Here is a 15,024-nt window from a genome sequence, read left to right on the forward strand (position 1 = left end):
CGGCACAGACCCGGAAGACAATTTTTCCGTGAGCCGCCATATTTACAGGTTTGCGGTAGCAAAACCTGTTCTGTGTTTGTTGGCATTTATGGGCGCCGCCATATTGTTTTACGGTGTATGACGGGAAGGGTGGCGCTGGCGCCATTTGGATATGACGGATTAGTGTGCTGTATGAAGTTATGAGATGACTAAGAAACGTGATCTTGTGGTCTTGTCGGAAACGGCAGGACGGCAAGAGACACAAGCATGAAGTTTTAGTGTGTTGTATGAAGGGATTGAATGGGATGGTTAGGAAATATGATCTTGTATTCTTGTCGGAAGCGGCAGGACGGCAAGAGACACAAGCATGAAGTGTTAGTGTGTTGTATGAAGGGATTGGATGGGATGGTTAGGAAATATGATCTTGTACTCTTGTCGGAAGCGGCAGGACGGCAAGAGACACAAGCATGAAGTGTTAGTGTGTTGTATGAAGGGATTGGATGGGATGGTTAGGAAATATGATCTTGTGGTCTTGTCGGAAGCGGCAGGACGGCAAGAGACACAAGCATGAAGTGTTAGTGTGTTGTATGAAGGGATTGGATGGGATGGTTAGGAAATATGATCTTGTACTCTTGTCGGAAGCGGCAGGACGGCAAGAGACACAAGCATGAAGTTTTAGTGTGTTGTATGAAGGGATTGGATGGGATGGTTAGGAAATATGATCTTGTATTCTTGTCGGAAGCGGCAGGACGGCAAGAGACACAAGCATGAAGTGTTAGTGTGTTGTATGAAGGGATTGGATGGGATGGTTAGGAAATATGATCTTGTACTCTTGTCGGAAGCGGCAGGACGGCAAGAGACACAAGCATGAAGTGTTAGTGTGTTGTATGAAGGGATTGGATGGGATGGTTAGGAAATATGATCTTGTACTCTTGTCGGAAGCGGCAGGACGGCAAGAGACACAAGCATGAAGTGTTAGTGTGTTGTAAAGTTAGGAAAGTTACGATAAGATCCTAACGATAGAGGCTTAGACATGTAACAAATATATACAGGTTCCTTTAGTTGCCAACTGGAATTCGAAGATCAGCACATGAAGGATAAAGAAATGACGCAGAGACAAGAATTTCCGCACGCTGGGTACAGAAGACTTTTAACAATATAATAGACTTCATCATAATGCTATCTCTCTTTGGCCTTAACTGAAGTTCTCTATTGTCTCTCCTGAACTGAACTCTCTTACCTTAGAAATCTCTTGTATTCACATTCTGTCTCAGTACTAGACAAATATCTGCTCTCCTGAACTGCCGTAGAAATCTCTCGTCTTTGTATTCTGCCTTACCTGACAGACAGCTACACAATATCGCTCATATTACTAGACTAAGTACATCTCGGTCTGTTGTAGTTCACGTCATCAAACGAATAACCGTTGAAGAATAACAATCATAGTACAATACTACAGACTAATTGCATCTAGCAATCGTTGCGTTGTATCTTCTTGTAAGTGACGGAGTTAAAGGCTGCTACAGCCCAAAAGTTAACGGCTGCTACAACCCAAAAGTAAACGGCTGCACGGACGTGTATTTTTATCGTTGAGAAACTCCCGCAAACGTTAGATTGGTAAAAGTTCGTTTGTAACTCAAGACATTTGCAGGCAATGTTCGAATTATGTAAATTACATGCTAGAAACAACATGTTGACTTATTCATATCTGTAAATATGCACATCCGTCTGCTTAGCTGTAGTCTGTAAATAGTTGTTATAATCCTCACGAAAGTCGCTGTACTTTTGTCGTGTCAATAAAGTTTCCATATACGTTTGGTTAGGATGTCCACCATTTGTATATCCATCGTTGTCTAGGTGAATTGAATTATTTTTTACATGACTAAATATGACCTTATAGAATAGACAACACGTATTCGTATAAGTCAAATAACGCAGATAGTACGTGTACGTCAGTCCATGAATTCTCTAACTGCACTCAGTTTTTCCCTCAAAAGCAGCGCAATCGGTTGGCCGCCCGCGGCTCTGCTGCCGGTCTGGCATTTCCCTGTCATGGCCTTGCTCCTTCGGGCGACGTTGTTTCGGGTTTTGCATATGGCTCTCAGCCTCGATCCCCTTGTAGCAATTTGCACACGGATGTCCTTCCCTTCAGTGATACAGCTCGTCTTTCAGTGAAAGCCACCGACGTCCCTTGAATTCGTGTGCATGGATCTCATTTGCCCGACCTGTGCAAAGATCAGAGACCCACACATGTTAACCTGTACCTGAACCCTTTAGCCCAACGAAATATTGAAAATATTTCAAAATGTTGATTCGCTTTTGAATAAGAATAATAAAAGTGATAAGAAATAGAATAAGAAGTCCATGACGATGAGATGTTTCCTTTCCACTGCAAGTATTATAGTTGTACTTCTTTTGATCCTGTTTATCTTTATGATGAGCCCCTGAAACAACAATGCCAAAAAGGACAGGTCAATTGCAGTATGAATTTGAAAAATCCCAAACTAACAATTAAATCAAGTTCATAATCTAACTATACCTGGCTCTGACCAAAGAACGCGATCCATTATTCTAAGATCCTCTTGACTATGCAGAAGTAAAAGCTGAGTTACTTACCGAAGTGCAGGGGAGTGCGTTGACTTCGTGGGGGCAGTTGTAATCAATCATCAGAGACCGGTCCCAGACACGTGTTGTCTCCCCTCTGTCTGGCAGCGAAATGACTGCTGTGTTCGTAATCAGCTTGGTTTACGTTTCATCTGCATTACGCAATATGAATACTAGGCAGCCCATTGGCCAGCGACCATGGGTTATTCCATAGCGGAAAAGGGGGAGCTAGGAAAGAGGAGAAAGATATCAAACAACCGGCCAACATGTAAAAAAAAAGAATCACACCAAACTTGAAAGCTTGGACATATTCTCCAAACATTCCATTGGCCGTGGCGGGGACTGCGGGCGTGCTATAAGCCACAGCGACATACTAGTACCATGTGTAAAACACACGTATAAAAAAACACCCTAACGTTATAGCGTTCTTACATTATCTGTATTCATAGCCATTATGATAGTCGCACTGGCAAGGTTACACTAGCTAGGTTATACGAATTTCTGTGTGCATTAACTTATCGGATCGGTGTTTTTACAAAAGCGGTTCTATATGTTAATATTTCAACAGGGCAGTTGTCATTTGAGTGATCTTTGCTTCAGATCTCAATAGCATATAACATTATAGACTTGATACATGCATTATCGAGTTTAAGTAGGGCCTTAGGGAATAACGCAGTCTGAATGAGAGTTTTGATACGGAAGGCGGCTTTCTGTGCCTTTCAAGACTGTTGACTCAGCTATAACTGCCTGACGATCGCGAGGACAGGCCTGGATAAAGAGTGTAAATGCGTCATTTGGAAACTTGATGTTCCTGAAAGTGCATCCTAATTTTTGAAAACTGCCACTTTAGTTTTCTTTAGTCTTGAATCTTCCATTTCACACAAAAGACGTTAAGTTTGTCCAGTGCACGCAACACAAAACACGCTTCTCTACGTCTACGGCGACAGTGGTGTCGTGTCTGAACATGCAGCTGCATGATCATGAGTCATGGGAAATTCCCTGACGAGGTGACGGCCCAAAACCCCCACGCCTCCATACATGATCGTAAATTCGCGATTCTTTTCTTCACAAAAATGCAATTATGACGATTGCGAATAAAAGAAATGTGGGATTTTTTTTATAATTGCAGATATAACGATAGTGAATGAAAGACGTGGGATTTTTATTTGCGAATGCCAATATGACGATTGTGTATGAAGAAATGCGGGAATTTTACGAATGCGATTGTGAATAAAAGAAATGGGGGATTGTTTACAAATGCAATTACAGTATGTCAATTGCGATTGAAAATGTGCGATTTCTTACAAATGCAAATCTGACGATTGTGAATGAAAGAAATACGGGATTCTTCACGGATGCAAATACAACTACTTTGAATGAAAGAAGCGTGGGATTTGTTACAAATGATGACAATGAATGGTGAATGATGAAGACATGTGTAAATATTTAGATTGTTCGGCCCTGGCCCGGTTTATACAAAAGTATGAGGGCTGATTTTTCAGGGTTGTGGAATGAGCTATTGAACTGCATGGCGTGTTAACGATGACGAAAAATGTTATGAGGTTGTTGTTACGACTTGTCGGAAATATAGGGACGACAACCGCACATAAATGAATGATTAGTTTGAGGTGGAATGGTGTTTTTTAATGTGATTTTGACTTGTTAACGATGACGTGAATGTGGTTGGCCAAGATTTGTTATTTGATATGATGTTTGACTTCAAAGTGGTTGGGATGTGATTTATATGTTTATGATATGGAATGAAGAAATGAAAGTTAATAAATAGTGTGGTGGTGGTTACTTGTCATGATGGACGGTAAGGTCCACAAAAGGACGACCAGGCTCACTCGGCATCATGTTGTTGTGATCCTGTTAGGCACGACGAGATTCCCAACAATAGAGTGTTAGTCTAGATTTGTTAGTTGATGTGATGCGATCTGTATCACAGTCTCCTGGCTTCCGGAATCAAAGCCCGGGCCGGCCAGACTGGAAGATCAGCACATGAAGGATAAAGAAATGACGCAGAGACAAGGGTTTCCGTACGGTGGGTACGGAAGACTTTTAACGTTATAACAGACGTCATAATATTGCAATCTAAGTTCTCTATTGTCTCTCCTGAACTGAATCCACTAACCTTAGAAATCAAGAGGTCTTTACATTCTGTCTCAGTACTAGACAAATGTCTGCTCCCACAACACAACACAACATTGGTGACTTCACCATTGCAGAACAATACGAGTGTAATTACAAACGTTCCAAGGTAGTGTCGGATTGCACTGTACACGTATCTCATTCCACGTATATGACAGAGTATGTAAGATGAGAATCAGCGCTCACCCTCGAGAGATAGAAAAGGGTAGTTATAAAAAGTTGTCAGTTCAAGATAGATTGTGCAAATACTGTGCGACGGATGCAGTGGAAGATGAAATGCATTTATGAGTAACTGTCCCCAATATGAGGATGAAAAACAACCTTTTTGACACAATCAAAACAATATTTCCGACTTTTCATCAGCTAGTAGACCTCCAAAAAACTACATTCCTGTTAAAATCACAGAACCCACTAATCATTAAAGACGTGGGACTTTTCATCAGCCACTGCCTCCAAAGAAGAAGTCAAACCTCCCAGTAAAGAATGCATATAAATTTAGATAGCTGTATAGAATAGACATTGGTTCCCTGGCAGAGGACAGCAGGCAGAAACATCCATGGTTATGGTTGTTTCCAGGGAACAAAATGTCCCAGTTTAAGCAATCTAGGTGGAACATAACCATGCCGGAGTACAGAAAAAAAATGCTAACAACGCATGCAGCCAGGGACCTGCATCTGGTCCCGGTCTGGTATTTTCCTCTCGCCTTCCGTCTTCGGGTGACGCTGTTCAGGTTGTTTTATGACTCCCCGGGGTCCTGTCAAGATGCCAGATCTGTTTCAACCGAAAAGAATGGAGTTATGACAGTTCTTCATTACGTGGGCCTGACCAAGGACGTTGATGTAACGTCCTTGGCCTGACAGAATTTGCAGGTCTTAAAATCAATTTGCACGGATGAAATTAGCCAAAGTGCTTGCCTTAAGATTTCTACAACCCACAAGGACGAAATTTAACATGTTAACCTATTGTCGGGAAAAAAAATTACAAAAATGTGGAATATTTACTTATAAATGTATGACGACTGTTCAGCGCATTTGGCAAACAAACTTATAAGTTCCACATAGAAAAAATATTCAAATTGCATGGATATTTCTTTTTCAAAGATTGCCAAAGAATAGCAATATAGGGATTCTGAAACAGCGGCACAAAATAAATTCTACAACGAACAAAAATATCAGAAATGGTGGCGACTAACCTGTACTCCTTTCACAAGAGTGTCACGGGACCACTGCACGGGACAAGGGAGAAATGTCTATCCATACTTCCGGTAAACCGAGGCCGTCAACGGCGAAGGAAAAAAACCCTCGAAATTCCCTAAAAACCTACTGTACCAAACCATAAAACGTATCAAGATGATCCTAAAAACTTTAGACAACGAAATACGACGAATCCAGACCCCAAAACCAGATCCTAACAGCTAAACAAGGCCCTGTTTGTGGATACGAAACTTGCAGCGCCAGAACTCACGAAAACAACTTACGTCATCTCCTTGTACGTCCTGGTACAAGGCCCTATAGCAACGTAGACAAATTTGCCAGATGAAAACATCTGATCCCAAAAAACAAGTCTATTCTCGTGTGTTTTTGCTCGCTTGTTCTTCTTCTTTCTTCTACCTCTTCAGTCAGGATCCAATTATAGCTGCAGTGAATTCATCATTGTCCCGAAGCGAGCCCGCCTTGGAAAAAACAACCGAGGCTAGCACTAAATCCTGGTACAGCTACACACTGTATAAGACCCCATACACGACTACACATTTTGCATGATGATAACATCTGTAAACACTACGTCAAAGAAAACAAGTTCATTCTAGTGTATTTTTGCTTGCGTGTTCTTCTTCTTTCCTCTCCCTCTTCAGTCAGGATCCAATCATAGCTTAGAACTGCAGTGAATTTATGATTGCCCCAAACCAGGAAGATGTGGGTTTACTGTCGCGTTTTTCTCGTCACGAGTATGCAAATGACCACACCCGGGATTTGACGACCACATATCCAGAATATGACTTTAGGCTACACAAGTAATTTTTATGGATGACATCCTATGCAGACTGCAAAAATAATGAGATAGGACGAAAAGATAACAAGGCGGGTGAAAAAACAAGATATTAATTAATATACACCATAAATGCTGTAACAAGACTTGAAGTGGCAAAACATGGTATCCGAACTATCAAGGCATACATTCACGTATTAAAGAAGTAAAACTAGTGTAGTAAAACTGGCACTTGTGTGGTATACTGAAATCACTTGCCAAGTTGGTAACTTCACTCATGCATATGGCGCTTCCATCTTGGTGGTTAACTTTTACAACTATCCAACAAGTTTCCCTTCTGCAACTATAGTCAAGGCTACGTCCCTAGTGTGACTTCTATAAGTACAATTATTAGGCCACAACACAACACAACACAACACAACACAACATTTTTTTGCCCATTTTGGTCTATCTGACCATTATCAAAGAAGAAAAAAAATTCTTGTTTTTTTCTTCTGAAATCAGATGAAAATTAATGAGAGCGCGGATGTCATCACGTGTGTTGACCATGTGGTCGTCAAATCGTGGGTGCACGTATGTTTATTTTCATATTCGTGACGAGATAAATGCGACAGTAACAAGATGTGATGTCGACAGTAACAAGATGTGATGTCGACCAAAACAAAGCAGATGTAGGGTGGCCTTGCTTTTTTCACTTGCACCCAATACTATAAGCCTTAGAGAGCCTAATCGGAAAATATTGGTACGACAGCCACACAGCAATGAATGATTAGTCTGTTTAAGGTGGAATGGTGGTAACGATGACGTGGAATATGGTTGACCAAGATTTGGTATTTGATGTGATATTTGATTTCAAATTGGTTGGGATGTGATTTGTATGTTTTTGATATGGAATGAGGAAATGAAAGTTATTAGTGTTACGTTGTGGTGCTGTGACCTTGTTGGGATGGACGGCAAGGTCCACAAAATGACGGTAAGGCACACTCTTGTCGCAAAGTTAGGCACGACAAGATCCCAACAATAGAGTGTTAGTCTAGATTTGTTTGTTGATGTGATGTATGTGAAGCACAGTCTACTGGCTTTCAGAATTAGAGCCCCGGGCCGAAAAGATGTTAAAGATGACGTGGAATCTTATGTGGTTGATAACGTCCTCCTGAGCAGGAAGATATGTACGGTAAACAGTCCCTCCTACACTCCTAAAGGAAGAAAAGGGTTGTGAATAGTCCCTCCTACAGGAAGAAAAGGACAGTTGGACAGTCCCAACCTGAACAGCCCTTCCAACAGGAAGAAAAGACTGTAGATAACGGTCCTCCTTGAGAAAGAAAATGACTGTCCCAATTACCTGAACAGCTCATCCAACAGTAAGATATGAACCAGAACAGTCCCTCCTACAAGAAGACAAGAGTGTAAACAGTCCCTCCTACTGGAAGAAAAGGACAGTCCCAACTTGAAGAGCGGGAGGGTCTTTTTAGCGAATGCCCACAAACGCCCACTCTGGAGAAGTCCGCGCTGCACGAATCTCATTTTTTTTTGCTTGGAATATGTCCACTTTGTGCTCCCATGTATTAATCCTGAGTTTCAAGTCAATCCATCGTTCCGAAGTGACATAAATCAAAGTTGACGATTTTCGATGGTCTTTTTAGCGAACGCCCAGCAAAATGTCTTTTTAGCGAATGCCCACTATATTTTTTTTCAACCTTTATTTAACCTTGATACATCATTCGGCCTGAGCCGTTTTTCAAGATTTCAAGGGTGGGGGAGGTCAGAGGTCTAAATACCTTCTAAATACAACGCAGTACACAGAATATACAATTCAACATTCCATAGATCCTTTCGTATTCAACATAATATCAGTCCATCTCATAGTCCATAATTGTCTAGTTCGTTCCTGACTACTGAGACTGGAGTATAGAAGACAGCGCCTGCCTCAAGTTCTGCCTCAGACTATTCCCAGAACTGTGCCTGAGTACGTTAGAGACCTTCGAAACGCTTCTCTGTGGACCATGGGTAAGTATAGTAGGCTGGATTCGCTTTGTCGCGTTGATCTAGTTGACCTTTCCCTACAGTATGCAAACAAGTTTCTATATCCACGAAAATATCGGCCGTCGCGCAACGGCACCTAAACCTACCGCCACAAACATGTTCAAGATGGTGTCCCATTAATGTGTACGGAGTTTCCGTGCTCTACAAGCATTTTAAGTCCCTGTTTTTGGTCAAAATGTACGGCGCCGATACTGCCACACATTAACTATTACAATTCAAAATGGCTGGCACTAGTCACGTGACCTCCTTACGGGACTGTTCTATAAGTATCGCGGGAGGGACTGTTGTAGCATAGCTTATCATACAACCATTTTAGAGTGAATCATGAACAAGATTTGCAATTCATAGTGCTATCATCTGACTGATATTTCCATTGTGGTCCTTTTCCTGTGCTACTATTACCCAGGTTTGAGGAACTTTGTGCAAATATGGATATTGATTCACCTCAGTGCCCAATTAATGTACAAAAGGCTTAGACACATTAGTATTATAAACCTGACTAGGGGCAGGTAACCAATACTAGAAAAACAAAGCTATTTATTATTAACAATACTATTTACATTATAATAATAACTCTTCACCAGACTGGACTTTTCTTATCTTTATTTTTCACCAAAACATTGTTACAATGAGGATTTGATTAGATATGAGTATCTGTTACAGTGTGTACAAACTTATTTCAAATACAAAAATGTATTTAATTTCACTTCCTAAATATTTTTTAAAGTATTGGAAGGGGTTGACACATAAACAATATTAATTTCATTAATTGTGTGCAGAAAAATGTGACCACATGCTATCAATAGCCTAATAAAATGTTGGAACATGGCATGAGCGGGCTCCTCTTCTGAGTACAGAAAGGAAATGTTTTTTAACATTTAGTTATGACGTAGAAAATTTCAATTGTAAAATGTACCTTTATTAACATTTACAAACAAATTGTTTTTTCCCTTCTTAATAAATGACAACAATACAGGTTAGTAAGGTGTGTTTCCTTTTATAGCAGACCATGTAAGACAACGTACAGGTGAGTAAGGTGTGTTTCCTTGACTACAGACTAGGTAAGACACCGTACAGGTGAGTAAGGTGTATTTCCATGATTACAGACCAGGTAAGACACCGTACAGGTGAGTAACGTGTGTTTCCTTGATTGCAGACCAGGTATGACACTGTACAGGTGAGTAACGTGTATTTCCTTTCATTACAGACCTGAGGTAAAACACCATACAGGTGAGTAAGGCGTCTTTCCTTTGCCTATATACCATATACGCCATTATACAGGTGAGTAAGGCGTCTTTCCTCTGCCTATAGACCAGATAGGGTATTATGCAGGTGAGTAAAGCAGCTTTCCTTTGCCTATAGACCCTATATAGGACAGTCCCTCCTACATGAAGAAAGGGACTGTCGTGTGGTGTCCTATACTAGTACTAGTACTATTTTACTAGTAGGGGTATAACGAGAGAGCACACAAATGCGTTTCGATATCCGTGCTCTACATCTTTTACTCTACTCTCTCATGGTGTAACACATCTCTAAAATGTCTGGTCTGGCTGGGAAAATGTCATTTAATACTCTGTATACGTGACCTCCTTGATTGGGTAGTGACCTCATTGATTGGGTACGTGACCTCCCTGACTGTGTACGTGACCTCCTTGATTGTGTACGTGATAGCATGTACTTGGTTGATATACTGAGATGACTACATCTGACCTTTCCTTAAACTTTTGGTTACCATACTGGTATATTATTATATTACTGTAATGCAAACCTACTTTAAACTTTAACTACTCTTTGAACTGTTCTTAAAGTCTGTTTTCATTCCTGGGTCGTTTCCAAATTTCATAACTCGTAATTCAGAGTCTGTTCATTATGATTTCAGTTGGTTTCGATATCCATGCTCTACATCTTTTACTCTACTCTCTCACGGTGTTACACATCTCTAAAATTTCTGGCCTGTCATTTAATACTCTGTATACATGACCTCCCTGATTGTGTACGTGACCTCCTTGATTGTGTAGGTGACTTCCTTGATTGTGTACTCGATAGCATGTACAGTACTTAGTTGATGTACTGAGATGACTAGTGCGTGATTGAATTCTTGGATCTACTGCATATCTACTATGTCTCAGTAGATATTTTGTAGTAATCCATTGTTGTGTTAGTAGATGTTAACCATGTGTCAGTGGAATGAGTAGCCATTTACAGTTGTGTCAGTAGATATCTACTGTGTGTCATTGAGTGTTCAGTAGTCATTTACTGTTGTGTCAGTAGATATCTACTGTGTGTCAGTAGTTATGTACTGTTTTACTGATAAATATTTTGTACTGATTTTCTACTGAGTATTAAAGAAAAGGAAAAATGAAAGGAAGCAAAAAAGTTTCTTTTGTATGAATAAAAGAATAAGATAAATAAGTGTAACACGTATAGCCGTCTGTAGATAACAGAAGGGTGTACAAGTGCAGCCTTGTGTGGAAAACAGAAGGATCTCGTACCATACCCAACCCGCTTACACATGCCTCAAGATGTTGTACATTATTCCGCATGAAGAGCGCACTCTATGCTTTGTTTCTGCATTGATTTTACTTTGTTTCTGGTTTCAACACAACACCGTACACTGTACATTACAATCTGCTAGCTCCAAGGATAAAGACGTCACCATTTCAATGTTCCCTCCCCCTTACCCTTGGCAAACCTTCAGTACTGAAAATCTACTGTTAAGTACTTAACAGTACCTGCTGACGATCTACTGTATCATCTACTAAATAGTAGATAAAGTAAGTACTGATCAATCAATACACAGTAGATATCTACTGACATAACAGTAAATGACTACTGAATATCCACAGACACATAGTCGATTAGTAGGTATCTACTGACACACTACTAAATATCTACTGACATACTTAAGTTACAACATGTGATGTCTTATCTTGATAAGATCCTAATATTCAAACAACCCATGCTTGATACAATTTAAATTGACTTTGGTTGGGGTGGGGGGTAACCACTCATGCTGTTGCTTTTGCTATAGGATCCTTGTTGATTGTATTATAATTATTATACTATTTTCAGCAACCCATGATGATTGAAATTGTCATTGGCTGGGGAGGGGAAATATTATTTTAACATAATGAACTTACCCCTTTCTACTTGTTTTTCTTTTATATATGCTGTTGCTTTGCCTATGTACTAAAAGTACTTCACAGCCTCTCCTTTTCATTTTTACCATAATTAGGAATTCAAAACTGTCTTGAACTTTGATAAACACATTTTATACATGCATGTACAGATAAAGCATATACTTTACCTTGGCTGGAGCCAAAATGCAGCTGTCATTTGACGTGCAAAATGTATCACTTACAGGTTGACAGCTTAAAGTCGACTGTGACTGGTTAAACATCTCAGTAGATGGCCAGTAGTAGAACAGTAGAAGTCAGTAGTGATCTTATTGGTAAATATGTCAGCATATGGCCTGGCGAACAGTAGATGTCAGTAGTGATCTAATCGGTCCAACTATTTTAGTAGTAAAACATTAGAATTTAGTAATGTTCTGACAGCAAGAACAGTAGATAGAGGTGTAAGTACTTGGCAGTAGCTATAGCGGTCCAGTACAGGCAATAGCACATTGAAAGTTGATTTACTGAAAAGCTAATAAAATGCTACTGTTAGCAGTATACTTGTACTTAACAGTACATTTTCTGTACTGATGGTTTGCCAAGGATATACACCAGGCAGATAAAGCCATGCCTCCGTGTTAGCACCAGACTGTACATCGCTGACTTTGTCTCCATATATCTAATATTACCACCACTACCGCAACTTCCCTCTGCCCTCTGCACAACCCCCTCCCCCACCCAACAAATGGAGTTTGCAAGTCTGGGCGTGTTAGATGCCAGCTGTCCTCTGCATGCTGTGACATGACTACCAACTCAAACTTGTAACTGTTTTAAGGTCGTCCACAAGTTCTTTAATTGGACACAGCATTTAAATTAATGAACACTATTATTTAAGAGATAACAAGACAACGGCCGCTGGTTTCAAATGGTGAACATATTGCAATTTCTACCGTCCGTTGACTTGATATCCTGAAATACTCTGTACTAAGAACAGTGGATATATATTGCCCTGCGAATAAAGGTGAACTGCTGCCAAGTAACCAATTATGCTTTTGGACAGTCAATATTACAATTCTCTTTAAATTTCCCACCAAACTACATTCACGTATCCTTTCTGCTATTTACTAATAAAGACATAAAACTCTACCATTAAGTTCGCCTCTTCATTCCGTCACACAATCACAACTTTTCACCCTACATGGCATACACACCAACGCAAACCTGTCTATATTTGCGAATGCTAATATTTAACTCTAGTTGTGGAAGTGTGTCAAAGGGGTAGCGGGAGCATGGTTTTGTCCCATATATGCAAATGAGCAGCATGCATACATTCACATGCTAATAAGTACGTGTAATTTAACATAAGCACTTTTTGTACATTTTGGTTCACACTGTACACTCCAGTACAGTTCTGTACACTCTTGTTCAATCTGTACTCTCCCGGACTTCACTCTAGCGCACTCTTATACACTCTGATACACTCTTATATATATCTCTAGTTCACTCTGTACACTTTGGTTCACTCTGTACTCTGCTTCCCTCTATTCACTCTAGCGCACTCTCATACACTCTTATACACTCTGGTACACTCTAGTTCACTCTGTACTCTGCTTCCCTCTATTCACTCTAGCGCACTCTTATACACTCTTATACACTCTGGTACACTCTTGTACACTCTAGTTCACTCTGTACACTTTGGTTCACTCTGTACTCTCTAGCTTCACTCTAGCGCACTCTTATACACTCTGGTACACTCTTATACACTCTAGTTCACTCTGTACACTTTGGTTCACTCTGTACTCTCTAGCTTCACTCTAGCGCACTCTTATACACTCTGATACACTCTGATACACTCTAGTTCACTCTGTACACTTTGGTTCACTCTGTACTCTGCTTCCCTCTATTCACTCTAGCGCACTCTCATACACTCTTATACACTCTGGTACACTCTAGTTCACTCTGTACTCTGCTTCCCTCTATTCACTCTAGCGCACTCTTATACACTCTTATACACTCTGGTACACTCTTGTACACTCTAGTTCACTCTGTACACTTTGGTTCACTCTGTACTCTCTAGCTTCACTCTAGCGCACTCTTATACACTCTGGTACACTCTTATACACTCTAGTTCACTCTGTACACTTTGGTTCACTCTGTACTCTCTAGCTTCACTCTAGCGCACTCTTATACACTCTGATACACTCTAGTTCACTCTGTACACTTTGGTTCACTCTGTACTCTGCTTCCCTCTATTCACTCTAGCGCACTCTTATACACTCTTATACACTCTGGTACACTCTTGTACACTCTAGTTCACTCTGTACACTTTGGTTCACTCTGTACTCTGCTTCCCTCTATTCACTCTAGCGCACTCTTATACACTCTTATACACTCTGGTACACTCTTATACACTCTAGTTCACTCTGTACACTTTGGTTCACTCTGTACTCTCTAGCTTCACTCTAGCGCACTCTTATACACTCTGGTACACTCTTATACACTCTAGTTCACTCTGTACACTTTGGTTCACTCTGTACTCTCTAGCTTCACTCTAGCGCACTCTTATACACTCTGGTACACTCTTATACACTCTAGTTCACTCTGTACACTTTGGTTCACTCTGTACTCTCTAGCTTCACTCTAGCGCACTCTTATACACTCTGATACACTCTTATACACTCTAGTTCACTCTGTACACTTTGGTTCACTCTGTACTCTGCTTCCCTCTATTCACTCTAGCGCACTCTCATACACTCTTATACACTCTGGTATACTCTAGTTCACTCTGTACTTTGGTTCACTCTGTACTCTGCTTCCCTCTATTCACTCTAGCGCACTCTTATACACTCTTATACACTCTGGTACACTCTAGTTCACTCTGTACACTTTGGTTCACTCTGTACTCTGCTTCCCTCTATTCACTCTAGCGCACTCTTATACACTCTGGTACACTGTTATACACTCTAGTTCACTCTGTACACTTTGGTTCACTCTGTACTCTCTAGCTTCACTCTAGCGCACTCTTATACACTCTGGTACACTCTTATACACTCTAGTTCACTCTGTACATTTTGGTTCACTCTGTACTCTCTAGCTTCACTCTAGCGCACTCTTATACACTCTGGTACACTCTTATACACTCTAG

General features: G+C 40.5%; 1 protein-coding gene and 1 long non-coding RNA gene across 2 annotated transcripts in view; both read right to left on the reverse strand.

Moving 5' to 3' along the window:
• LOC118425660 (L-2-hydroxyglutarate dehydrogenase, mitochondrial-like) overlaps positions 1 to 102 on the reverse strand; it is a 7,853-nt gene extending 7,751 nt beyond the window's left edge. Inside the window, exon 1 of the mRNA XM_035834646.1 lies at positions 66 to 102. Within this exon, the coding sequence (XP_035690539.1) occupies positions 66 to 102 (37 nt within the window). The remainder of the gene's footprint in view (positions 1 to 65) is intronic.
• A 2,089-nt stretch (positions 103 to 2,191) lies between these two features.
• LOC118417774 lies at positions 2,192 to 6,205 on the reverse strand. The gene is made up of 3 exons (XR_004831389.1): positions 5,927 to 6,205; positions 2,596 to 5,505; positions 2,192 to 2,423 (listed from the first exon to the last, which is right to left on the reverse strand). It is a non-coding gene; the product is annotated as an uncharacterized LOC118417774 (long non-coding RNA).
• Positions 6,206 to 15,024: the final 8,819 nt, after the last annotated feature.

This window comes from Branchiostoma floridae, chromosome 1, assembly GCF_000003815.2.
Source record: "Branchiostoma floridae strain S238N-H82 chromosome 1, Bfl_VNyyK, whole genome shotgun sequence".
Classification (NCBI taxonomy): Eukaryota; Metazoa; Chordata; class Leptocardii; order Amphioxiformes; family Branchiostomatidae; genus Branchiostoma; species Branchiostoma floridae.